Source organism: Barbus barbus (assembly GCF_936440315.1).
Source record: "Barbus barbus genome assembly, chromosome: 37".
Taxonomy (NCBI): domain Eukaryota; kingdom Metazoa; phylum Chordata; class Actinopteri; order Cypriniformes; family Cyprinidae; genus Barbus; species Barbus barbus.
The window spans coordinates 25567887-25594040 of record NC_136715.1 but is presented as its reverse complement, the minus strand read 5'-3'; the positions used below and the strand labels follow the sequence as shown (position 1 = coordinate 25594040).

Here is a 26154-nt window from a genome sequence, read left to right as displayed (position 1 = left end):
TCTGGGGGCTTGAAGCGAAAGAGTGGGAGAGTTTGGTCCCAGCATACACCAGTTCCTCCATTTTCTGTGAGAAGCTTAGAAGTTGGGATGCTGGAGAGAGGGAAAGTGTATCTGGTGAGCAGGGCTCTGGCTCTGGTGTTTCCGCTGGCTGTGAGATGTCGTTCTGGCTTCCCTGGCTGTTTTCCAGAAAGTCGTCCTTGGGTGCTGAGTCTTGGAGCTGTTGTAGTACGTCACAGTCTGCATGTGATGAGCTCTGTGGGCAGGGCTCAGCTGGGATGTCCATGAGCAGTGCTTGTTGTGGCTGCGTGGTGTTATCATGTTGACTCAGAAGCTGACATGAAGTCCTGTGGTCACTCATATACTGTCCAGGTGTGTGTGTGCCATTCATTGTTGTCTGAGCACTGTGCTGATCTGCTGAAGTTAAAATCTTGGAGAGATATGAGAAAAATGCAAAAATAGGGAGCAAAGCGCAGAGCAATAAGCAAGAGCATCCAAACAGTAGCAAAGCCAGAAGTGAGGATCAGCGCGTGGTGAAAATCTTACGCGATACAGGGGGATCGCAGTCCTTTGTGTTAGCAGATGTGTTACCTTTCTGCCCAGAGACTGCATGTGAAACGAGTACTATTGTACAGGGAATTGAAATGGGTTTTGTGTCCGTTCCCCTCCATCGAGTATGGCTTACATCTGACTTGGTGTCAGGGTTCTTCAATTTGGCAGTTCGTTCTTCTTTTCCTGTAAAGGGCGTTGAGTTTATTATGGGAAATGATATTGCCGGTGGTAAGGTTATGCCAGTGTTACATGTTACTAATATACCACAGGTTGAAACGTACCCTGATCAACTCGCACAGAAATTCCCTAATGTGTTTTTAGCCAGTGCAGTGTCAACAAGAGCGCAGGTGAAGGCAGCATGTCAGCATGATGAAGTTAATTTGTGCGATACCTTGCTGGCTGATGTTTCTGAAGATGGTAAGTTGCTTAACGAACAAATAGGCGAATTGGAGTTAAATCTTAAAACTGTGGCTGTGCCAGAAAAGGCTGCATTTTTGCCTGTTTCTCGTGAGTTACTTATTGAAGATCAAAATAACGATCATACCTTGAGAAATGTCGTGCAAGTGCTAATCGCAATCAGATAAGCACCTGTATTATTGGGACAAGGACGTTTTAATGCGTAAATGGAATGCACACTCGTTCATTGATGAAGATAATGAGTGGGGTTCTGTGAACCAAATTGTTGTCCCTTCTAAGTTTCGACAGCATGTTTTGGCTGTGGCGGATGATCATCCCTGGGCGGGACATCTCTGTGTGACTAAAACATATGATCGTATTCTTCAGCACTTTTTCTGTCCCGGTTTAAAAACGGAGGTTTCTCGATATTGTAAAACTTGTCATACGTGCCAGATGGCTGGTAAGCCTAACCAAGTGGTTTCGCCTGCTCCGCTTCACCCAATTCCAGCAGTTGGTGAACCATTTGAAAGAGTTATTGTGGATTGTGTTGGTCCACTTCCGCATACTAAAACAGGGTACCAGTATCTTTTGACAATAATGTGTGTAGCCACACGATTCCCTGAGGCAGTTCTGTTGCGTAAAATCATGGCAGCTACTGTGACGAAAGCGCTTGTAAAATTCTTTACTACCTTTGGATTACCAAAGATAGTTCAGACTGATCAAGGCTCTAATTTTATGTCAAGGGTTTTTCGAAAAACGTTGAACGCTTTGAGTATTTCGCACGTTGTGTCTAGCGCATTCCTCCCAGAATCCCAGGGTGCCCTGGAACGTTGGCATCAGACTTTAAAGTCTTCTTTGCGTAAATATTGTCTCGAAACTGAGAGTGATTGGGATGACGGTGTCCAGCTGGTGCTGTTTGCTGTTCGCGAGGCGAGACAGGAGTCCGTTGGATTCAGCCCAGCTGAATTGGTTTTTGGCCATAATGTGCAGGGACCTTTAAAGGTTTTAAAAGATCAATTTCTTTCGGTGGAGCAAGCGACAAAAATAAATGTTCTTGACTTCATACGCGATGTCGTGAGCAATTACATAACGCTTGTGCCGCTGCAAAACATGCACTTTGTTGATCTCAAGAGAAAATGAAGCGGCAAAATGATAAGTGCGCAGTTGTGCGGAAATTTATGCCGGGGGAAAAGGTTCTGGTACTGCTGCCCTTGCCGGGTGCTGCTCTTGCTGTACGTTTTTCGGGGACCTATGTTGTTATGAAAACATTGAGCGAGACCGATTATGTGCTTCATACTCCAGATCGACGTAGGAAAACGCGTCTATGCCATGTGAACATGTTGAAAGCGTATTCGGAATGATCAAATGACACTGTCGTGACAGGTAATCTCTCTGAGTTAATCACAGAGAATGAAAAAGTGAACCCTGTATTGTTCGTGTTGAATGCACAGGTTAGTGAGGACGGATTGGAAGTGCACCGTGAGATGCTAATTGGTGGGCTTTTGGATAACTCTGAGTGTTAAAATTCTCTACAGGAGCAGTTGTCTTACTTAGATGCTGATCAAAAGCAGGATGTTATGGAGCTGATTAAAAAATTATCCTGTTTTGTTTAAAAACGTTCCCTCCTGTACTTCAGTTCTACAGCATAATATTGATGTGGGCTCTGCTGCACCAATTAAACAACACGCGTATCAATGTTCTATAGATAAAAGACAGGTAATGAAAACAGAAGTAGAGTATATGTTGCAGAATAATTTTGCTAAGCTGAGTAAAAGCCCGTGGAGTTCTCCTTGTGTCTTGGTTCCAAAACATGATGGATTGATCAGATTCTGTACCGATTTTCGAAAGGCGAATATGGTGACGGTGCCAGACTCATTTCCTTTGCCGCGAGTCGAAGACTGTATTGACAATATCGGAACTGCACAGTACATCACAAAGTTGGATCTTCTAAAAGGATACTGGCAAGTCCCGTTGACTCCGCGTGCATCTGATATTGCTGCATTTGTAACACCAGATTGTTTTGCTCAATATACGAGAATGGCGTTCGGACTGCGAAACGCGCCTGCGACTTTTCAGCGTTTAATGGAGTTGGTTTTAAGAGACGTTGATAAGTGTAATGTATACTTGGATGATGTGGTGATTTATTCTGCCACTTGGACTGAGCATATGTCAACACTACAGACCATTTTTAGTCGTCTTTCTAATGCTTCTCTCACACTTAATTTGAAAAAGTGTGAATTTGCGAAAGCAACTGTCACTTACCTAGGTAAGCAAGTTGGACGAGGAAAGGTACGACCAATAGATGCTAAAATCTCTGCTATTCTGTCGTATCCTGTTCCTACGACCCGGCGGGAACTGCGGCAATTTTTAGGAATGGCTGGATACTATAGGTGCTTTTGTAAAAATTTATCTACGATTGTGGCACCTTTGACAGCTTTATGCAGTCCTAAGAAACCATTCACTTTGGAGGTGGATGCGAGTGCGACAGGAGCGGGAGCTATCCTGTTGTAAGATGGTGTTGACGGGTTTTCTCATCCAGTGTCTTACTTTTCTACTAAGTTCAGTCGGCCTCAGCTGAATTATTCGACCATAGAGAAAGAGACCTTAGCGATGTTAATTGCGTTACAAAATTTTGATGTTTATCTGGGGGCTGCTTCCTTACCTGTGGTGGTTTTTACTGACCACAATCCGTTGGTGTTTCTGTCACGTATGTATAATCATAACCAGCGCTTAATGCGTTGTGACTTGATGGCCCAAAAATACAACTTGGAAATTAAGCACAAGAAGGGTAACGACAATATCGTTGCAGATGCTCTTTTGCGAGGATAATGTAGCCTCCCATGTATGTTGTAATTGCTTGTTTGGCTCGTGTACACTCAACTTAAAAACATATGTTTTTTTTTTTAGGTGGGGGAGTGTTACGGTCGGTGGCTTGGTCTGTGTTTGTTTTCTTTATGTCCCTCCCTTGTTCTTCTTGGCGTCGCTCTATCCTTTTGGAGCGTGTACGCACTCTATCCCTCTCTTAGGTGGACGCACCTGTTCGTGATTTGAGTGGCTGATTGATGGAGCTGATTGATATAAACACCAACGAGGAGGAGAAAGAAGAGCGACGACAGATCTTGTGGGCTAGCCAGCAAACAAGTGTCTTTATATCTGTATTTATATTTTCTTTGTTAGTTGTTGTCAGTTTTGTATAATTTTGTTCCCTGGTTGATTTTGTTCGTTATTATTGTGACTATTATTTACTCGTTCTTGTTTATGTTACGAAGATCTCTTCTCTTAGAGCTGATATTTTTATGGGAGGTCGTAACACTGCTCTGATTTAAGACCTTTTAAGGCCTTAAATTGTGGAAGGGTAGACATTTTAAGACCCACAGAAACCATGTAACGAGAAACTATGCTTCTAATCACAGGTTGAGAGTTGTAGGTCCAACCCCACATCGCTCCATTTCATGCTTACTTTAAAAATAATAAAGACCTATAATTGGGTTTAATTTCCTTCAAAAGACATCAATGCATTAGAGGTTTATAACTACATGATTTACTGAATAGGAGATCCTTGATCTGGAATACAGCTTACTGATGCAGTTGCTCTTTACTCACATTATAGGAGGTGACTGGAAGTCGTCCTGACTCATTCTCTCTGACTGACGCAGACGCAGGATCTCTGAGTAGCTTAGACTGCGCAGTTTGACCCGCAGTTGCTCCAGAGACGGTGGTTTCATGGCCAGAGCTCTAGTGATTTGCTCCCGCACCACTGTCATCACCTAAAATACACACACATAGTGTTCGCTGACAAAAACACATGCACATGAAACTGTCTGTCATCTAGCAGACACTCTCACTAACACTCACCTTGTTGAAATCTTCTGCAGTGGCCCTCATTTCTTTCCATGTCTTATTGAGCAGCTGTATGCAGACGCAGAAAAACTCTTCCCAAGCACGCTCGTGGGTAAAAAACATGGGATGGAAGTCGTTACACCCTTCATTCGCTGCAGAGACAAGACAGGTTTACATCTGCATTTCCACAAGTCTCTGTTTATATGACTGTCACAGTACATCACAGAAACACACATTGCAGAAACATTTTTCACAGTGTAAAAGTCACAGTTAAAAGTGTAACAAAACTGGATATTGAATGACATTAAAACTTTTGCCTGCTTCACACAGAAGTCTGCTTCATCACACCTGCCTGTGTATTTTCAAGTGATCATTTACAGTCCGTTCTTTAACTGCATGATTCAGTCTATTATAGTGTTGTCACGATACTGGAATTTCTAACTTCGATACGATACCTTGAAAAATACCGAGAAAAAAACTGCCACAATATTAAGGGGGTTATTTTTTTATTTATTTGAAGATAGATGCAACAAGTCGAGAACATGCGGTATATTTTACATGAACAAAAAAATGTCTTGAGGTACTGCATTTGTTGATTTATTTATTAATCTTTTATTAATCTTAGTTAAATGTTAATTGAAACTAACATTTACTAATGTATGTACTAATTAAAATCCAAAGTTCTATTTGTTGATATTCTCATTTGCTTCATAACCAAAATATTTCCAGATATTGGGCCCTATGAAATCCGTTTTATTTTTCCCCAAATTCGGTTTAATTTTTTTCTACATTCAATTTTTTCCATTTTAATTTTTCTGGATTCCGTTTTTTTCCGTTTGAATTTTTATGGACTCTTTTTTTTTAATGGTCAAATTAAATGCTATTAATCTAAAAGCATGTCTAATTCATTAAAATCAGGAAAATTATACAATTTAACATTTAATTTATTAAAAGTGTAACAAAAATGACACGTTTAGGGCCATATGAAATGTTTTATTTTTTTCTCACCTTATGTTTTATTGTTACCAAATTCTGTGTTTTAGCATGTCTATTATTTGAATGCATACAAACAATTTTTATTTATTCTTACAGTAGCCTTATGAAATGTGTTTTCCCCCTCAGAAATTCTGTGTTGTGTATTTAAATTTTACTGGATATCAGATGAAGGCATAAAACAATTTTAATTAATTTATATTTGAATTAATGAAAATTAAACATTTACATTTTTGGCAAATGAAGGGGATTTACTATTCAAATTAAAATATTTTGTGATTATTTCTTTTTAAAAAATTAACAGTAGTAGTAAGTAGTAGTATTATGTACATTCTACTAAATAATAGTAATATAGCCTATTTCTGGCACACGGTCTTTAATAGGCTAAGTTAAACCGAACTTTTATTTTGACGGGTTGCCGTGAATACTTTTAAAGTTCTGTGTGTGTATGATATGACGCTAGTTTTACTCAAATTAAATGGTAAAATGCTCGTAAAGTGCCTTTCAGATCAGTTCTGGAGATATTGTTGATGTATTTATGTCCTCATTGAGACGGCAGACGCTGAAATCACCGCGAGCGCCACATTAGTAAACAAAACCGCACGTGCAGCACATTCACACAGAGACGCTCAGAACATGCAGGATTCATATTTAAATCGACTTTTGCAGCTTAATATTTACAGATACTAGTCCATATTGCGATTTGATTTAAGTGTAATGACCTACTTTTGATTAATTCATCCAAACTTTGACAAATTCCGTGACATTCCGCGTTAAACTGTAAATTCCGTTTTTATGACTGGATTCCGTGCGCGTTCTCTGCATTTCGGAGATCATAGATCCTACAGATAGCGCTCCTGCTGTGTTCTTTAACAACCAGAGCAGTCGTCTTTCTATTCACTTCACTTTTGCTATTTAACCAGAGCGAAGGAGACGAGTGCGGCCACGTGTGGTGCTTGTCCACGCGCCTCTGGAGAGAAGTGAAAATGACAGCTCGGCTAGTATCGGTGTATCCATACTTCGGGAAATTAATATTGGTACCGTTCAGGTATTTCAGTATCGATATTTATCGAAATATCGATATTTTTGACAACACTAGTCTATTAAAATGCACTTAGAATGATCACAAATTTCAAGATATGGGGGCAGAAAATGTATGTGTTTATATAATTGCATATAGTTAAAGAATATCAGACGAAAAGTGCCGTTTTTTCCCTCCGAATATCAGCATGATTACAAATATGATACACTACAACACGTGTCAAACTCAGGGCCCACGGGCCAATTCCGGCCCGACACATAATTTATGTGGCCCTCGAGAGCATTGTCTTAAAATAAAAATCTATGCAGCTTTATATCGTAAATTATGAAAGTGCTTATCAATATGACAAGTTTCTGTTTCTATTTGGCGTTCTATTTATAAGCAGAAATGGACTTTGGTGTGCATATGATATGCAGTGGTTAGGATTACAGGTGTGGGGTTTTTCGGTTGATGACGACTGCGTGGACGGCTCAAAGCAATAAAGCGGACCTCATCAAGTGCTTCACCGACTGAAAAACACCATAGCCTATTCTCCATTCTCGAATTAAAAAATCGATTGTAGCTTTCAGACTCGACTTTCTTCTCGTTTTAATCGTTTGTTTGAGGCAGTTTCTACGGAGTTATTTTAATGACAAATGTCCTGAGCACATTATATAGCCTATGCAAGAGCGCATTAAATGCGTGAGTGCAAATCTCTCATTCATTCACTCACAGAAAACGGTTGCGCTTTCTATCGGTCAGACATCACATGCGTGCACTCAAAAATGATCTTCTCTCTTGAGTTTAATAAACGCAACCTGGAGTGTGGGCATCCAATGGCAGAAACGCACATATGCCAACTAATGTAAATCAGTATTTACATAGCATAACAGTAGTAATCTAAATGTATCTGTTTCGTACAGGTCCAGCATTGTCCCACAAAATCAGATTTACAGTCCTGCAACAGATCTATAGGGTGGTCACCCTTAGCTCAGAGTAATAAAATATTAGGCTAATTACTAATTTGAATCAGTAAAGTTTTAACGAAGACAATACAAAATGAAAAGAAAAAGAAGCTGGTTTTTTTGTGATCAGATCAACCGGTAAACTCCTGGAAAATCTAAGGATCCAGTAAGAGAATGCATTCAAACAGTAAGTTCAAAACAGCGCTAATGCAGAGAAAACATGGCCGATGTCATCAGAGATGGCGGATATAATAGTACTCACGTACAGATGTCAGTAAAAAAAAAAAAAAAAAAGATATATATATATATATATATATATATATATATATATATATTAGAAAGCTATTTGGCTTAAAAGTGTTTTATACTGGATGCTGGTTGAAGGTGTTTTAGATTACGCAGTAGTCAGTGGTTTAGTAAATCTGGATCAGTCAGGTCAAGGTAGCTCATTTAGTGGTCTTTTGGCGTCCCCCTGTGTTCCTGTTTGGTATCGCAGATTGACTTATGCATTTTTTTTTTTTAAAAGTGCTGTAAACTACTAAATATAATGTAGAAATGTTCATTTTCTGTGATGCTGCTTCGCAACTGTGTATCATGAAAAAAGCTATACAAATAAATGTGAATTGAATTGCAAACAATTAATAATTTATTTATTTTGGCACTATATACATTCACTGCAAATTATGAAAATAAAAAAGTACTTTTTTTAGTACTTTAGTTTGTATTTATTTATTTTTGGGTGGGGGAGTGGGGTTGAGTACCGCCACTTCTTTTTTTTCTACTACAAGCATTGATTGCGTATCATATGCACGCCAAAGTCAATAGGCTTGTTCGAGATGAACTATACCAGAGGTGTCAAGTAACGAAGTACAAATACTTCGTTACCTTACTTAAGTAGAAATTTTGGGTATCTATACTTTACTGGAGTAATTATTTTTCAGCCGACTTTTTACTTCTACTCCTTACATTTTCACGCAATTATCTGTACTTTCTACTCCTTACATTTTAAAAATAGCCTCGTTACTCCTATTTCATTTCGGCTCGTTTTCATTCCGGCTTGTCATCGTCATGGGCGTTGCTAGGCCATTTTTAGGGGGGCTTTAGCACCCCTAAATTTCCCCCTAAAAATCTTGCGATTCTTCCCCTTTAAATTTCAAACGGCAACAGCCTTCTGGCTCCTCCCCATCTTTCTGCGTGTCTTCAATCCACAGACTGCGGTGGCGCAGAGGAGAGGACAAGGTGTGTGTTTATCGATTGATTGTTATAATATCTACATCTGTGCAGTTCTTTGTCTTAAATACAGTTTACAAAAAGTCATGGGAGAGTAATCGGTTTCCAATCTTCTGTAAAGTTTTCGCTGCATTCACCACTCATCACACCACAGCTGTTTGCTTCAGCGAAAGCCCTTAACACATTATACGCATACTTTATAAAACGATCACGTTATTGCTATTTTCATTTGAAAATTTAGCTTTCAATATAGAACTTAATATTACAGTGCATGTGGCATTAACTACCATACAGTTATGCATAGAAGTGATTAAAGACAGTGACAGACAGCACTCAGTCAGTGCACTCATTTTAATTGCATATCAGAGTGATTGACAGAGATTGAAACATTGTGTGTCCTTCTCACAGACTGCTTCAGTTTTGCAGGGTTTTTTTATTTTTTTACTTTTAGAAGTTAATCACAGCACCCACATAGTTTAATCCATTGTCCAGCCTTATAGCTGTGTTGTTTATATTGCTAATATGGATAGTCAGTGTAAGTTTAAAGTGATATGATGTTTTATGTTTACAATTTTCTGTTTGTACTTGAGCATAGAAAAAGATTTGTACTAGTAATGCAAACAGTAACATTTTTGGTTTGTACAGTAAACAGGTGTGTGTGTGTGTGTGAGATCAGGTAGACTTGTATTTGGCTTGTACTCGGATGTTATACCCATCTATGCAATACAGTGGAATACTGCAATAAGTTTAGTATACCATCCTACCCTATTAATACATTTTTTTGTAAATATTTATTTATTTTTTATTATTATACCATCATTGGGGGCTGAGCCCCCCTAAAATGAACATCCTAGCATCGCCCTTGCTCATCGCTCAAAAAAAAATAAAAACCTATCCAGATAAATCGCGCCATCCGGATAGAGTGAATTGTGGTTGGATGAGAATATTCCGACACCCTATTGGTTTGTACGCGATCCATCGCACCTGCACATGACACAAATCACGTCACACTCAAAAAAGATTATTTCTTAAAAGTTATTATTTCTCCACTACTGGCTCATTTATCAAACGGGTGCTTTCTCTTCGTCCGTTGCCCTCACAGATTCCTGCAGCTAAGCTTGGATGTACATTTACATTCCAATAAAGGTTATTGATGACATGCCTCTGAAGTTTGACTTTTTGCACCATTACAATACTTACAGGCAACTAGTCATCATATCTTCCGCTCCATGAAACACGTTAATGCTCAGTAGTACACATATATGGGTTTTTAATGTATTTGCATTGTACTAAAATGCGTTCATTTTCAGTGGGCACATATCCGGCTGAAACAGGTAGCCTAGTGCATCCCACATTTTTCAACATTAACATTTTAATATAACATTATAGTCATTATGGCCTTTAGAAAAATGTTTTTTTGAGGAGGTGGGGTAGTGCACAATAGGCCCCTGTGCCGCGGCCTAAGCTTTTGTCCTTAATGGCATTTTTTTTTCCTTCCATTACTTTTACTTTTATACTTTAAGTAGTTTTGAAACCAGTACTTTTACACTTTTACCTGAGTAAAAAACTTGAGTTGATACTTCAACTTCTACAGAAGTCTTTTTAAACCCTAGTATCTATACTTCTACTTGAGTAATGAATGTGAATACTTTTGACACCACTGACCTATACTAGCCTGCCACTGGCTGGCGAGAGTAGCCGCTTGTAGTCGGGGCGGAATTAAAAGTGGAGACGTCAAGTCGGACACTTTCTGCTCCTGGTAGTGACACCCGGACGGTGTTTGCATACTCTTATCACAGATAATGCGAATTAAATGCAACATATGTGAAATACACAGAAATGTTTTTATGAGCAACAGAAACACTTTTTATATACTGCTTAATACAGCGCAATCTGTTCAAGAATAAAGTTCAGCATAAACATATAGGCTACTAAATACCAATATAGTGTGGGTATATATGCTTTTATCAGTGTTTTTGATAAAAATTACTCAAGATAACAGTGTGACTACACTAAAAAAACTTTACTGTTATAAAAACAGATTATCTTAAAAAGAATCTTATTTGTAAGTCGCTTTGGACAAAAGCGTCTGCTAAATGACAAAAGTAAGTAAGTAAGTAAAAAACAGATTTGTGGAAATTAATTGTTAGAATAAACACATGCAACACACCTTGTGCTTGTCATCACAGAATCTATCTAATGAGAAAAAAGTGTGTCGTCATCAAGGCTCTCACAGCCGATTTTGAGCAACTGCAGCACCTGACCTCGGTGGCTGGTCTCATTTTGCTCTTGCGGTACTTTGATGGCACATGTGATTGTAAGGTGGCTGTAGCGCCGATCAAAGTCGGACAAATGTCCTAACCATTGCATTGCTTTTGTCAGGCGGCAGACAATCTTTGCAGCGCCGCATGAAGTTGAACAAGCCTAATTTCTGCATATAAACTGCATGCTAAATAGAAACAGAACATTGTGCTATACGCACTTTCACGAGACTGGGCTCATTTGTTTTATTAAATGCCATATCTGTCACAATTATTTGGTGTACCATAAATGTTACAAAAAAGTTAACAAAGATAATGTAATGACCTGTGTCTGAGGATACTTGTCTTTATTTACTTTGATTTATGGAGTAATTTGGATTTCTTAACCTGATCATTTAAAACTATTTATGTTCAAATAACACAGAGCAATAACATATATTTTTACATCTGTGCAAATGCATATGCAATATTTGTAACTTGAATAGAGACAGTTATTTAACAATAGTTATTTAACAAAAGTAGTAACATTTGTAGTTTCAACCGGCCCTTTGATGGCAGCCATAATTTTGAAGTGGCCCTCAGTGAAAATGAGTTTGACACCCCTGCACTACATATTAGATACCACATTGTGCTCTATTTCAACAAAATTAATTCCAAACAAAGCACCATTTTGTGTCTCCAAGCAACATTATGGTGTTTCATTTCTGAATGAATCGCCCGTTTAAATGATTTGTTTCAATAACAATATGAGTACTTATTAAGAGTGACTTGCTGCTGTAACGGTTTGGTTTCTGTTTAGTTCCCTGTTTTGCCCATATTTGGTTTTCCCAGTCATTAGTTAATTAATCTATCATCCCCATCACCTGTGTTTGATTAATTATCTTGTTTGTGCCTTTGTCCCAATCCCTTTATAAGTCCTGAGTTTCCCCTTAGTGTTTGTCCGTTCTTAAGTTAGTTAATGTCTTATGTGAGTTGATGCCGTTGAATAAAGAATACTCCTTTTGTTTTAGTCCTTCGTCGAGCGCCTTATTTGCCACAACCACCCGACGCATAACAGAAGAACGGACCACTACCGTAAGATGGAGTTTGCGGATCGCATCATTGCCCTGGCTGGCCGAGATCTACCGCTGGACGAGTTTGCGAGGGAGTTCAGCGGACTCGCTGTTTGGACGGGGCTTGACGACGAGACGCTGAACTCCTTGTTCTGGATCGGGGCGAATTACAATCGCCCCGTTGACCTCCCAGACCTCCCACCATCGGACTCAGCTGGAGGGAGGGGATCCTCCGGTGTCTGGAGAGTGTCCAGCCCCGATCCAGGACCAACCCGCCGTCCGGAGCGATGATGTATCCACTCGCGGCGAAGAGGATACCGCCGAACAAGGCGATGAACGTTCGGCCCGCGGCGAAAAGGATACCGCCGTGTCAGGCGTTGAATGTTCCGCCCGCGGCGAAGAGGATACCGCCGCAGGAGGCAATGAACGTTACGCCGTCCATGGCGAAGATGGTTCCGCCGCCTATTACGGCTCACCCCGAGCCACCGAGGGAGGAAGTTCAGGTGCCGGTGGGAATTCTGATTGCTTATGAGGGAATGTCATGGACTCCAGTGCCTGCTCCTCGCCAGTGCCCTCCAGTGCCTACTCCTCGCCAGTGCCCTCCAGTGCCTGCTCATCGCCAGTGCCCTCCAGTGCCTGCTCCTCGCAAGTGCCCTCCAGTGCCTACTCCTCGCCAGTGCCCTCCAGTGCCTGCTCATCGCCAGTGCCCTCCAGTGCCTGCTCCTCGCAAGTGCCCTCCAGTGCCTGCTCCTCGCCAGTGCCCTCTAGTGCCTGTTCCTCGCAAATACTCTCCTGTATCTCCGCTGGTCCCGTCCAGCTCTCCTGCGTCTCCGCTGGTCCCGTCCAGCTCTCCTTCGTCTCCGCTGGTTCTGTCCAGCTCCGCGCCTCCCGTGCGCCCCCAAGAATCCGCGCCGCAAGAGCGCCCCCAAGAGTCCGTGCTGCAAGAGCGCCCCCAAGAGGCCGCTCCTCCAGAGCGCCCCCAAGTGTCCACTCCTCCAGAGCTTCCCACAGAGCCCGCTCCTCCAGAGCTTCCCACAGAGCCCGCTCCTCCTGAGCTTCTCACAGAGCCTGCTCCTCCAATGTGGCCCCTAGAGGGGAACATCCCCAAAAAAAAATTGGGGGGGGGCCATATAGTCTCTGCCTGTGTGGCCGGGCCAAGGCCACTGAGCTCCCTGATCCACCTTGGGCTCCCAAAAGAATTATACCGCCATGGCCATCCAAGTTACCTGACCTGCCATGGCTCCCCGAGTCTCCAGTCCCGCCATGGCCGTCCAACCTCCCTGATCCGCCATGGCCGTCCAACCTCCCTGATCCGCCATGGCATCCCGTGTCACCGGATCCGCCATGGCCTCCCGAGTCTCCAGGTCTGCCATGGTCTCCTGAGTCTCCTGATCCTTCCCTTGTCTCCTCCCTGTCCTGGTCCAGCTCCAGCCTCCAGGGCGCCCGCCCCCCCCTCCCCGATGTTACTGTTACGGTGCGGGATGCACCTTCCGGGAGGGGGGCGATATCTGTAACGGTTTGGTTTCTGTTTAGTTCCCTGTTTTGCCCATATTTGGTTTTCCCAGTCATTAGTTAATAAATCTATCATCCCCATCACCTGTGTTTGATTAATTATCTCGTTTGTGCTTTTGTCCCAATCCCTTTATAAATCCTGAGTTTCCCCTTAGTGTTTGTCTGTTCTAAAGTTAGTTAATGTCTTATGTGAGTTGATGCTGTTGAATAAAGAATACTCCTTTTGTTTTATTCCTTCGTCGAGCGCCTTATTTGCCACAACCACCCGACGCATAATAGCTGCCACATACTGGCCGTTTTAATTTCACATTTAAAGTCCAGTGGCATGCGTAAGTTTGGGCAACCCTGGTCAAAATTTCTGTTGGTGTGAACAGTTAAGCAAGTGGAAGATGAAATGATCTCCAAAAGGCATAAAGTTATACATGAAACACTCTTTTGCTATTTTTTTAAGTAATATCAGCACAAATATCTGATTTGTGCTGAATCGGATATGTGAAGGACCTGCACAAATATGGCCTTCATGGAAGAGTCATCAGAAGGAAACCTCTCCTGCGTCCTCACCACAAAATTCAGCATCTGAATTTTACAAAAGAACATTTACACAAGCCTGATGCATTTTGGAAAGAAGTCCCGTGGACCGATGAGGTTAAAATAGAACTCTTTGGCCGCAATGAGCTAAGGTATGTTTGGAGAACAAAGGGCACGGAATTTCATGTTCATGTCTCATGTTAAAAGAACACCAGTCCAAAAGAACACATCATGCTTTGGGGTTGTATTGCAGCCAATGGCATGAGGAACATTTCATGGGTAGAGGGAAGAATGGATTCAATTAAATTCCAACTAATTCTGGAAGCAAACATAACACCATCCGTAAAAAAGCTGAAGTTGAAAAGAGGATGGCTTCTACAAACGGATCACGATCCTAAACACACCTCAAAATCCACAATGGACTTCCTCAAGAGGCGCAAGCTGAAGGTTTTGCCATGGTCCTCACAGTCTCCTGACCTAAACATTATTGAAAATCTGTGGATAGACCTCAATAGAGCAGTGCGTGCAAGACGGCCCAGGAATCTCACAGAACTTGAAGACTGTTGTAAGGAAGAATGGGCGAAAATCCCTCAAACAAGAAATGAAAGACTCTTGGTTGTGATACTTGCCAAAGGGGGTGTTACTAGGTACAAACTATGCAGGGTGCCCAAACTTTTGCTGCAGGCCATTTTCCTTTTCTGTTATTTTGAAAATGTAAAAGATGAAAAAATAAAAAGTTTAAAATAGGCTATAATGGGAATGTGTCATCTGTAACTTTATGCCTTTTGGAGATCATTACATCTTCCACTTGCTTAACTGTTTACATTAACACAAATGCCACTGTATCTTCATTTTTTAAATAATATCAAACATTAGCAGTACTTAAACATAAACACTTAAGTTTAATGTTTAAAATATAAAAACATTATTTATGCATTTGTAACTACAGGTTAAAGCATCCAATGTCTCTTTAAGCTGCATTAAACAGAGTGTAAATACATCTAAAGCCACAGCTTCTGTTTCCTTTGCATCCCAGACAGCAAGCAGTGTCGGCCCAGATCCGGCCCACATCTGGCCCGCATGGATTTCACACGGGCCAGATGTGGGCCAAAACTATGTTGCTGTCTGGGTGTAACAGAAGGACCAGGCTCCTCCCAGAGCCAGTTACCCCGATCCACCTCACCTGAATTTTAATCACCGGCACCTGCACCTCATTATCACCAACCACATATAACCACAGTCACCAAAGTCACCAGTTGTCCGATCTCCGGATTACCACATGGACCATCTCTGCTACCTTACGAAGCTGAGTATTACTACCTGCGATTACTTACCTGTCCCTACTTACCTTCTGTCTTCTCCATTCCAGTCCTCTTCCTCGTCTGTTCCGTTGGCTCGATCGGATCCCCGCATCTCTCAGCCGCTCAGCCGCGGCGAACCCCCAGGATCTGTAAGATCAGAAAGACTGATTACTATTGACATCCCGCTCACCTGAAACCTCACGAAGAGACACTCACCACATCTGAAGACTCCTCACGTTTGCTATTCACAATTGCACGCTGTAAATAAACACCTTGTTACTCCACTTACCATCTGTGTCAGACCCGTTCCATTACACTGGGATTGCAAAGATTAATTTTGTTGATACTGATTTCATTTGCTTGGTAACAGCCCAAATGTCTTATTATTCTAATTGACAAATTGTAAGAATTTGACTATAAATATTATGCAAACTTTTAGAAAACAAAATGGCTTTATAAAGGTAAAACTGCCCATAAAAGCTAAAAATCAACTTATTGGAAAATATTAATTTCTATCACTGCTGTGAACTGACCACCACACAGAATACGAAGAACATCAAAACTTCAGGAGTCAGCTGTCCATGGAAGTCCTTAAAGGGCACCTATTATGCCATCTTTTTACAAGATGTAAAATTGGGCTTGGGTGTCCCCAGAATGTATCTATGAAGTTTCAGCCAAAAACACCCAACAGATAATTTATTACAACAGCTGGAAAATGTCATTTTTGGGGTGTGTCTAAAAAAAGAGGTAATTTGGAGTGTATGGCTTTAAATGCAAATGAGCTGCATATTACCGTCCCATCTATTTAAACTGCTTGGCCACTGTTATTCCTTGGGAAAAGTCGATTAGTCACCAGAAGAGACGAACAGCAGCGCGTAAGTGTTTGAATACTTGTTCGTAGATCACTGAGGCGGAAGTATCCAAACTTCTCCTGTCCAGCCATCCTACAACATGTCCTCTTGACCCAATCCCCTAACACCTTCTCCAAGGCAGGGATGGATTATGACTGATTATAGGCCCCCCTCAATTGAAATTGCGGTCATTTTTCTTAAGTTCAAATAGCTATGGATTTTATCTACACTAAGTGCAAATAGCTATAGATTATATTTACACTATGTTAAAATAGCAGGATTTTCTGCTATTTATACTACTTGTTGCAAAATAGTGGCAATTGCACTTAAGTATTGTATTACATTATAAAACAGTATGCAATAATAATATATTGAGTGTAAATTATAATTTTAATTCAGATTATTAAATGGATGTCAGCTTATTGATACAATAAAGCCCTCCCTACACGTACCCTAACCCTACCTGATACTTAATTTTCTACTTTTTGGTTATTTCTTTAATTTTTATTAAAAATAAATGCCTTTACGATGTGATATGAGATTTGAAAAGGGAGAAAAAAAGTTCGGCAAAAGGCGGGTTCGAACTCTAGTTGATCAGTTAAAAATACAACAGTCCATGCTTTACCATCTGTGCCACTGAGGCTGTTGGTTTATAGCAGCTTTTTATAATCTTGACAGTCCCAATCACACTTGGTGGGCGGAATTATTGTAAATAGCCTCTGCCAAAAGGTGGGCTATTTGCACTAAGTACTCCATTTACATTATCAAAGAACATTATCATTGACTTAGCCAGAATTAAAGCACTCTCAAAAACTCCCATTAATCACTGAAGTTGCTTACATTGTGAAATTAATATCTTGCTTACATCGTATGCACTTCTGCACTTTGTTGTTTCTGATGAGAGAAATCGGCAGAGAGCAGAATTCATTCAGGGAGTGCGCGCACTGAACAAAACAGCTGTTTCAGCGATGACTCATCTGGACGCCTCTTAATGGCCATTGTATTCATAAGCTCAACAGAATCACGTGTGATTGGTTATAATGCGCAGTGCTGTAGAAAAACACGGCTGTCTCTGATTCTGCTACCATTGCTACACTGATGACACACAGCTCTATCTGTCTTTTCAACCAGATGATCCAACGGTAGCTGCACGGATCTCAGGCTGCCTGGCGGACATCTCGGCATGGATGAAAGAACGTCACCTACAGCTCAACCTGGCAAAGACTGAGCTTCTTGCCTTCCCTGCCACTCCAACTCTACAGCATGACTTCACGATCCAGTTAGGTTCATCAACAATTACCCCATCAACTTCGGTCAGAAATCTTGGTGTAATCTTTGATGACCAGCTGACCTTCAAAGAGCAATGACTAATGACTAAATGTAAATGTCTCCAGAAGAGGGTGTCGCATATACGTCTCTCTGCATTGCATATCTACAGCAATAAATAGCTGGGAGAAGCAGTATAACTGAGAGCGAGAGAACCGGTGTTTAGCCGTACATATGGGAAGCCAAATGCATTGAAAGTGGGATGAAACAGCACGATGTTACCGAGCTCGTGCTGCGCTGATCTGTCATCGCCATGGATCCATAGACTGAGCCGCGTGACCGCGCTACCGAACGAATCTCGCGCTACGAACGGCGCAAACTAATCTCACAAGCACGGTGCTGATCATTAAAAAATACTTAATGTACTCACACAAATACGGTTAAAACGCTAGGCACTATAACGACATGACATTCACAAATGTGTCTGGAGTGATACACGTATTTAGGTAGATTTTGAGTAGGGGTGTAAGAAAATATCTATACACGCGAGCATCGCAATATTTTATTTGGTGATACTGTATCGATTCTCTAAAACGGAATATCGATATAAAAAAAAAAATCATACAAGATTCATGGCAGTTGTTTCGTTTTGAGTTCATTTCCCGACCGCTAGTCTTTATCTCTGAACTTAAACAGTGACAGAAAATACTAGCATCAGGGCACTCCACTAATGTTAGCGTTAATATAGTTTGCTGCCAGTAATTACTAAGTAATGGATTGAAAGCCACATGTCTCATGAGTTTATATTTCAAATTTGAAGAAGATACCATGAAAAATGAGATTCCTGCAATATTTTTTCTGAAACTATTTATAGTCCTCCCACCCCCCCTGTTTGAGGAAAAATAACCACCAAATGTATTGCAGAATTATACAAACTATTTTAGTCATTATACATATTCCTGCATAGTTTTTCAAATATAAAATAATAGACAGAATTTTAGACATCATATAAGTGATTTATTTGAGCACTAAAAAATACACAAATAATTATTTGAGTAATAAAAAAGGAAAAAAAAAATGGAAAAAAATTGCTTCGTATATAGTATGTATAGTGAAGTATATATTCTGATTGCCAGACATGAAGTGATATTGGCAGACATGGTCATATAGTCAGTAATCACACGCTGATGTCCATACAGATGATAATCAAACAGAAGGGCCATATAATCAATAATAGCTGATCATTGAATCACAATAATAGCCGTCATAGAGTCGGTAATAAACACGCTGATGTGCGTCCATACAGATGATAATCATGCAGATACGGCCACATTCCCCACACAATACACACACACACATATAAAAAATGTTGAAGAAAAAAAAAAGAAGGTTTTTTTATGGAAAAAGCAGATCGCTAAGTTACGCCCCGCTCAGATGACAGCTGCGTCACAGCGTGCGTCACTCAGGAGAGAGCGCCAAATTCAAATAAACTATATTCCGTTTATCTGAGACTTTTTTTTCCGTGGACGGTCTCATTCTGTTTGTAAAACTGTATGCTACAACACTGTGTTGTTTTTTTACCACCAAGACGCTGTTTTTGATCGTAATTTATTCCATAACAGACGCGAGCAATAACTCTCCCGAAGAAATGAAATGTAAACAAAGGAATAGTCATTCTTATTACAACGTTATTGTTTCGCTGGACTAAAAGTGCTCACTGGGATGTTGTTCTGTGGACCCTTACCTCTCTAACTAAACTGGGATTTCAGCAGTGGACGCGTTTGTGGCTCGTTGTTACAATGATAAAGGTACGTACTGCTTTTTTACTCAGCGTGTTTGGATGTGTACTGCTTACACAAATGTAGCAAATACATTCCTTATAAGCTTTCCATCGAAAAACAGTGATCTGTCGTCGATGCTTGAGGCTTAGACCTTCAGAATGATATATAGTTTGTCAAGATTAACTTTGTCCTATTTCATTTATTCTATTAGAAAACAATGACACATGCAAACAAAGAGCGTTCAGTGCGCCGTCGCTCTGGCAAAGGTTAACAGGTTAACTAAAGAATCATGCAAGCACTTGAATATTTCCCCCTTTACTCGTACTGCACAAAAAGTAGTTCAATAATGTTGAATGTTATAGGGACTGATTATTGCAAATGCAGATCCCAGTGCAGTTCTGCAGTGTGTTCTGGTTAAACTATTTTATTTATTTATTTTTTGCTAAGGTTTGCATATGGTGGTGTGTTCTTAATGACAGCTTTCCTAAAAAATATATATCCTATTCCTAAAATAAGAAATACCCCAATATATCGCCTTGCTTGCAGTATTGCAATGTATCACAATATATCGTATTGCAACATCGTATCGCCAGATTCTTGCCAATACACAGCCCTAATTTTGAGGCACATTACCTTGAAAAATTAAAGTAATCCACTGCGGCCTCAGCAGCTCAGATGTTGTGAGAAAATGAAGACTCTTATGTTCAGTCTTACATCCAAACACATAGCACGGGGATTGCTTGCGAGACATTGTTGACGCAACAGCTGCTCGAGCATGGAGAAAATGGAGGACAGCTTACAACCGCTGAGGGCGGAAACTATGGCAATGCAGGTCTATCAATCAACCCCTGTGGCCCGGTCCTACGCAATGTGACGTCACACTGCGTGAGAATCAAAACGGCAGGCCTAGTGACACTGACTTGGTCTAAAGGGGATTGAAAAATGTGTGGGTGGATTTTTATCATAGTAGGGTGGTTGTGTTCACACACTGCCAACACACATTGGATTTTGCATAATAGGTGTTCCTTAAGATATCAGCACAATCAGCAAAATAATGTCTAATTATTGTTATCAATAAAATCACAGAAAATATTGAGATTTCATTTTTTGTCAATATCACATACCCCTACTCTGGATTACAGCAATAATGTCTGTAGGATGAGTGAATGATGAGAGAATAATAAAGTTCATTTTCAGGTGGAAATCGCTCTGGATCTCCTCTAAAGCTGCTCTAATTGAGCCTCAGAACAAAGTCCAACTCATTCATCAGTGAACTGAGGAATCGAAAAGATGGCAGAATACTTACGCAGTTCTCCAACCTGCAGAATATCACACAGCGTGCGTGTCAGCTCAATGGCAGAGCGGCCAAATGGACACTCATGTTTATCTTCTCGACTGCAGTTTTCTAGAACAATCTGCAAAACAAAACCACAGTATGTATAGGCCACTGACATTTGGATCATTTTTATCTTTTGCTATTTTATTATTATATGTTTTTATCAATAGAAAAGGTGAAAGAGGACATAGGAAACAGAAGGGAGAAGAGAAAGGTGGAACACAAAAGACCCAAGCACATGAGCATCACCACACCACATGTTCCACTGAAAAGAAAGGATAAATAATCAATTAACTTTTTTTCTTTGAAAAGTGATGCAAGATATAAAAAGGGTCATCTGGGAGAATAACACAATATTATAATGTAGTATTATTATTGTGTAATTATTATAGTTGACCCTGTTTTGCATAATTACTTTTACTCAACAATTACAAAGAGGACATTGTGCTTGAGAAAATACATAGAAAACAAAAGAGATGAGAGTTATGGATGTGTGTTCTTACTCTGATATATGTGTCCTGATGCACTTTGGCAAGGTAAAGCATGTTGTCTAGTGCCAACATTCCCGGGGGTGTCTGAGTGAAATCCATTGCAGGATTCACAGGATTCTGAGCACAAAACATAATACACACATCAGCACATCGCTATCACCAATTATTATCAAACCATCATATCATATCAGCACATCAACATCACTGATCATCATCAAAGCATCACATCACACACACACCATTACATGACTATTAGCAATCATAATCAAACCATCACATCACACGTCATCACATGACTATCACCAATCATCATCAAACCATCATATCACATTAACACATCACCATCATTGATCATCATGAAAGCATCACACACATCATCTCATCACTATCACCAATGATCATCAAACCATCATTAGCACATCACCATCACAGATCATCATTAAACCATTACATCAAACACATCATCACCGATCATCATAAAACCATCACACACATCAGCACGTCACCATCATTGATCATCATTTCAATCATGACAACTCTCAGAAGATTTTAGCATGGTGATGGATATGACAATGTTGATGTATTTTGCTGCACAAATAGCATATAAAATAACCCCTCAACAAAGAAAAGAAGAAGAAAACAAAACAATTAAATATGAATGCTGCTGCTATACAATAATATGCTTAAAATCATCCCTCCGGATCCTCCCCGTTGACCTGGCTCATCGTCTCTCTGTCTTCGCCTCGGGCTCCTCCACCACCTGCTCAGCCACCGTTGGTCGGCCCCCTGGAGTCGTCGGCCCTTCCTCCTCCATGGCACCTCCCTCCGTCGCCTCCACCGTGGGTCGACATCATGACTGTGGCCTGGGTCCCGCCTGGCTCCTCCTGCTCCAGGTCCCTCCTGTCTTCTCCCTCCTTCGTCACCTCCCTGGTCTCTGTCTGCCGGCCACCTCCCGGGTGTCCGTCCTCCTCCCAAGTTCCCACCCATCCCTCCCTCTGTTGTATCTACAGTGCAAGGATGCACCTTCCGAGAGGGGGCGATATGTCAGGATTATGGACCTGTTTTGCCCCTGTTTCTATTTGGTCATGTTCCTGTCCTCGTTTAGTTTGATTAGAACTCGTTGCGCCTGTGTTTGATTAATTACCCCTTGCATTTAAGTTCCTGTTTGTTCTGTTCTCCCCCCTTCTTCTTTCTTTCTATGTGTGTTTTCTCAAGCTCCTATTATGGATTATCCCTTGTGCTTTTTTCATTAAAGACTGTGAATGCTACTCTGTGTCTTCAACATTCTTCTCGCAGCAGCGTAACATGACAACCCCATGCGTTATCACTGAAATTTCAAGCAACTAAATTACTTTCTGCTGCCGCTGTAATAATTTGCAACAATAATTTGACTTCCTGCTGCTAATATTTTTTCTAGCATTGCAGATGGGGAAGTCGTGGCCTAATGGTTAGAGAGTTGGACTCATAATCAAAAGGTTGCGGGTTCGAGTCTCGGGCCGACAGGGATTGTAGGTGGGGGGAGTGAAAGTCCAGCGCTCTCTCCAACCTCAATACCAAGACTGAGGTGCCCTTGAGCAAGGCACCGAACCCCCAACTGCTCCCCGGGCGTCGCAGCATAAATGGCTATTAAATTCGCTACATGCAATCTGAATAACTATGCATACTGCTGCACAAAGGTACTTAGAATTGCTATAAGCCACTTTTAAATAAACAAAACACAAATGATGCCTATTCGCTTGAAGAGTTCACATACCATCCATTTTTAGATGCAAAAGTACTTAGAATTTCTATAAGTGTCTTTATTAAACAATGAAACGCAAACAAATAATGCCTATTTCACTTTGAAGAGTTCACAAAATCTCTATATGCCCTGTTAAATAAACAAAATGATAAAAGCCTATTTAAATTTTAAAGAGTTACTTACCCCATGTGTTATCACTGAAATTTCATGCAACCAGATACTTTCTGCTGCCGCTGCTATAAACAACGGTAAAATTTGACTTGATTTGCTATGCATACTACTATTAACAATTCGTGTTCTAAATTCCCTATGTATCTTTATAGGGAAGGACCTTTATTAAGGACTTTTATTATGAATGTATGCCGCTAGTTGACGTTGCTTTACTTTCACTTTCCCAGTCGTTTGCTCCGTTATTTCTTTAGGTGTTATTGTGCGTGATTGAATAGAGACCACATTTAACACTTTGTGAACATAAGTTGTACAATATCCGATCCAGTTGCAGCAATGTTGTACCATCTGCTGTGAGCAGTTAAATACAGATAAACAGTTGAAGAGTGCGCTGTCTCCTGTCGCGCTTTTTACACGAGTTCCGTGGTGGATTAGTATCAATACCCCTACCGATCTATTAGTCCCGTACATTTTGGTCCTTCGAGCCGGATACTATATTCACTGCGGTGATATGGAGCAACAGAGCCAGCTTCATTCCCCGGATACTACGCACGCTGTTCGCACACAGACGAGAGCACGCCAGCTTTCCACACGTCTGCAAGCTTATGATGTAGCCTTGCCGAAGTCTCTTATACCAGACCCTGTGCCTCACGACAGTTCGTACTACCTATCAAGGACGGATTCTCCAGCAGCACCGTTGAACCTCAGTGGACAGACCGAGCCAGTCTCGACTGTGGAGCAGCTGCCCATGGATGATCTATCGCTGGTGCAGTATGGAGAAGTTTACGCTGTGGATATTGAGAGATCTGCCAGTCTTTCTAGATTTTCAGTAGCTCCTCCAGGGTATCACAGCCCATCAGAGTGTGATTCATTCAGCAGTGGTGCTGCATCACCCACGTTCCAGGTAGATGTACTAGCCAGAGCTATTTCACCACCTGTGGTCAGACCAAAGGCTACTGCAGTTTCATCTGTAGAGCTTCCGCCTTTAGGCCAGTCATTTCTCGCTCAGACGACCCACATTGATGTTTCTCAGCAGTCAGCTTTGTGGCACGGGACACGAGCTACCACCCCTGCTGCACATTGTTCTATTTCGCCATACCTTGGTGTTTCCCCCCCTTATCTGTTCCACAGGTAACGCGACAACAGGCAGCTCTGTTTAGCACAGCAGATCCTGCATGTCAGGTGATCTCATCACTGCCACATACTGTTACATCAGTGCAGCTGCCTTTGACCACTACGACATACAGGCCCCTAGTGCCCCCTGTATATCAGTTACAGGCTCACGCACCAAGCCAATCTACACGGCAGTCCTTTGCTGCGTCTGACCCGTATCGCCCTCCACTATTGACTGATGGGCATTATCCGGTTCGGCCTCCCGTTCACACTCCTGTGCAGCCTTGGTATCACCCTTTAGTGGTTCACCAGCCACCCCCGCCTCTTCCAGTTTACCAGCCTAGGCCTGCTACACCCCCACTACAACCAGTTCCTATGCCAGCCTTGCCTAAGCTCGTGAACGACAGCGAGAGGGAGTTTACAGACCTGAAGATGGGCTTGGATAATCTTCTCAATCCTCACACAGAGCTCACTGAGCACTATAAGTACAGAGTACTGATGGAGAAGTTGGTTCTGGAGGAAGCTAGATTGATTGCCCAAGCCTGCCGGCATCATCCTGCGCCCTATATGACAGCGATGATAGCGTTGCAATGTCAGTATGGCCAGCCGCATCAACTGGCACAAAGTGAGATCGCAGCCCTGCTGAATTCACCTGATATCAGAGTTGGGGATGCGAAGGCCTTTCAGAGTTTTGCACTCAATGTTGACTTGCTAGTTGTTATGCTGATGTCACTCGAGGGTCCACGGGGGCGAGAGCTCTCCTGTACGGGGCATGTTGACAGATTACTCAGTAAATTGCCCAAACACTACCGAGACAGCTTTATAGAGCACTTACAGTTGCGAGGCCGATTGCACACTGACAGCCTTAACCCATATAACCTGCATGATCTTGCTGACTGGTTGAAGTTTAAGGCGGAAGCGCAGCGTTTATCGACCAAGATGGTGCAGCGCTATCAGACTGAGAGAGTACAGATCTCACGGAAGGATCGCCAACCTGTTCCTAAGCCGCAGATTCGATCCACTGCCGTCTATAATGGCAGTGATCAGCCCACAGAAGCTAGCACAGGGCAGTCTGTCCGTATCAGTGCAACTCATGCTCAGTCATCAGCTGGGAGACTGAAACGTTTGTGTCTGTTCTGTAAGAGTCAGGAGCATTACTTGTCACAGTGTAACAAAATCACTGAGTGCTTACCTGATCAGATTCTAAAGTGGGTAAAGGATGGCAAAAGATGCTGGGCGCAGAAATGTGGGCGCACAAGTCATAAATGGGAGGAATGTACGTTGAGGCAGCCCTGCAAGGACTGTGGTAACATACATCTCGGAGTCCTGCATTCCATTGCCCAGGATGGTCCTAACAGTGTGCTGCTGACAACATCTCATGAGCGAGCATATCTTACTTCTCCTAGTTTGACGGGACGTGTGTACCTGAAAGTAGTTCCAGTGCTGCTATGGAGAGGCAAGAGGTCGGTTTCGACCTACGCTATCCTGGACGATGGAGCTCAGCAGAGTATCATCCTTCCTGCAGCAGTCCAGCAGCTAGGAATTCAGGGAAGGGAGGAGATTATGGCCCTTCGCACCATCCGACATGACATCACAGAGCTGAAGGGGCAGTCAATTGACCTGCTGCTTTCCCCGCAGTCAAGGCCAGAGGAGAAGCACAGTCTTACGGGTGTTTTCACCGCTCCTCTCCTCACGTTAACTGAGCAAACCTACCCCGTCAAGAGGCTCCAGCGATGTTATCACCATCTCAGAGGGATCC

The 26154-nt window shown here is 41.7% G+C and overlaps 1 protein-coding gene across 4 annotated transcripts in view; it reads right to left on the bottom strand.

Annotated features, from left to right (window-relative positions):
- The window catches only part of LOC306856647 (engulfment and cell motility protein 2-like), an 83685-nt gene that overhangs the window by 38361 nt on the left and 19170 nt on the right, over positions 1–26154 (bottom strand). For all 4 annotated transcript variants that reach the window (XM_079396005.1, XM_079396006.1, XM_079396008.1 and 1 more), the window contains exons 13-16: positions 21386–21490; positions 20853–20961; positions 4801–4937; positions 4549–4712 (exon numbers count right to left, since the gene is read on the bottom strand). In XM_079396005.1, coding sequence (XP_079252131.1) covers positions 4549–4712; positions 4801–4937; positions 20853–20961; positions 21386–21490 — 515 coding nt within the window. The remainder of the gene's footprint in view (positions 1–4548; positions 4713–4800; positions 4938–20852; positions 20962–21385; positions 21491–26154) is intronic.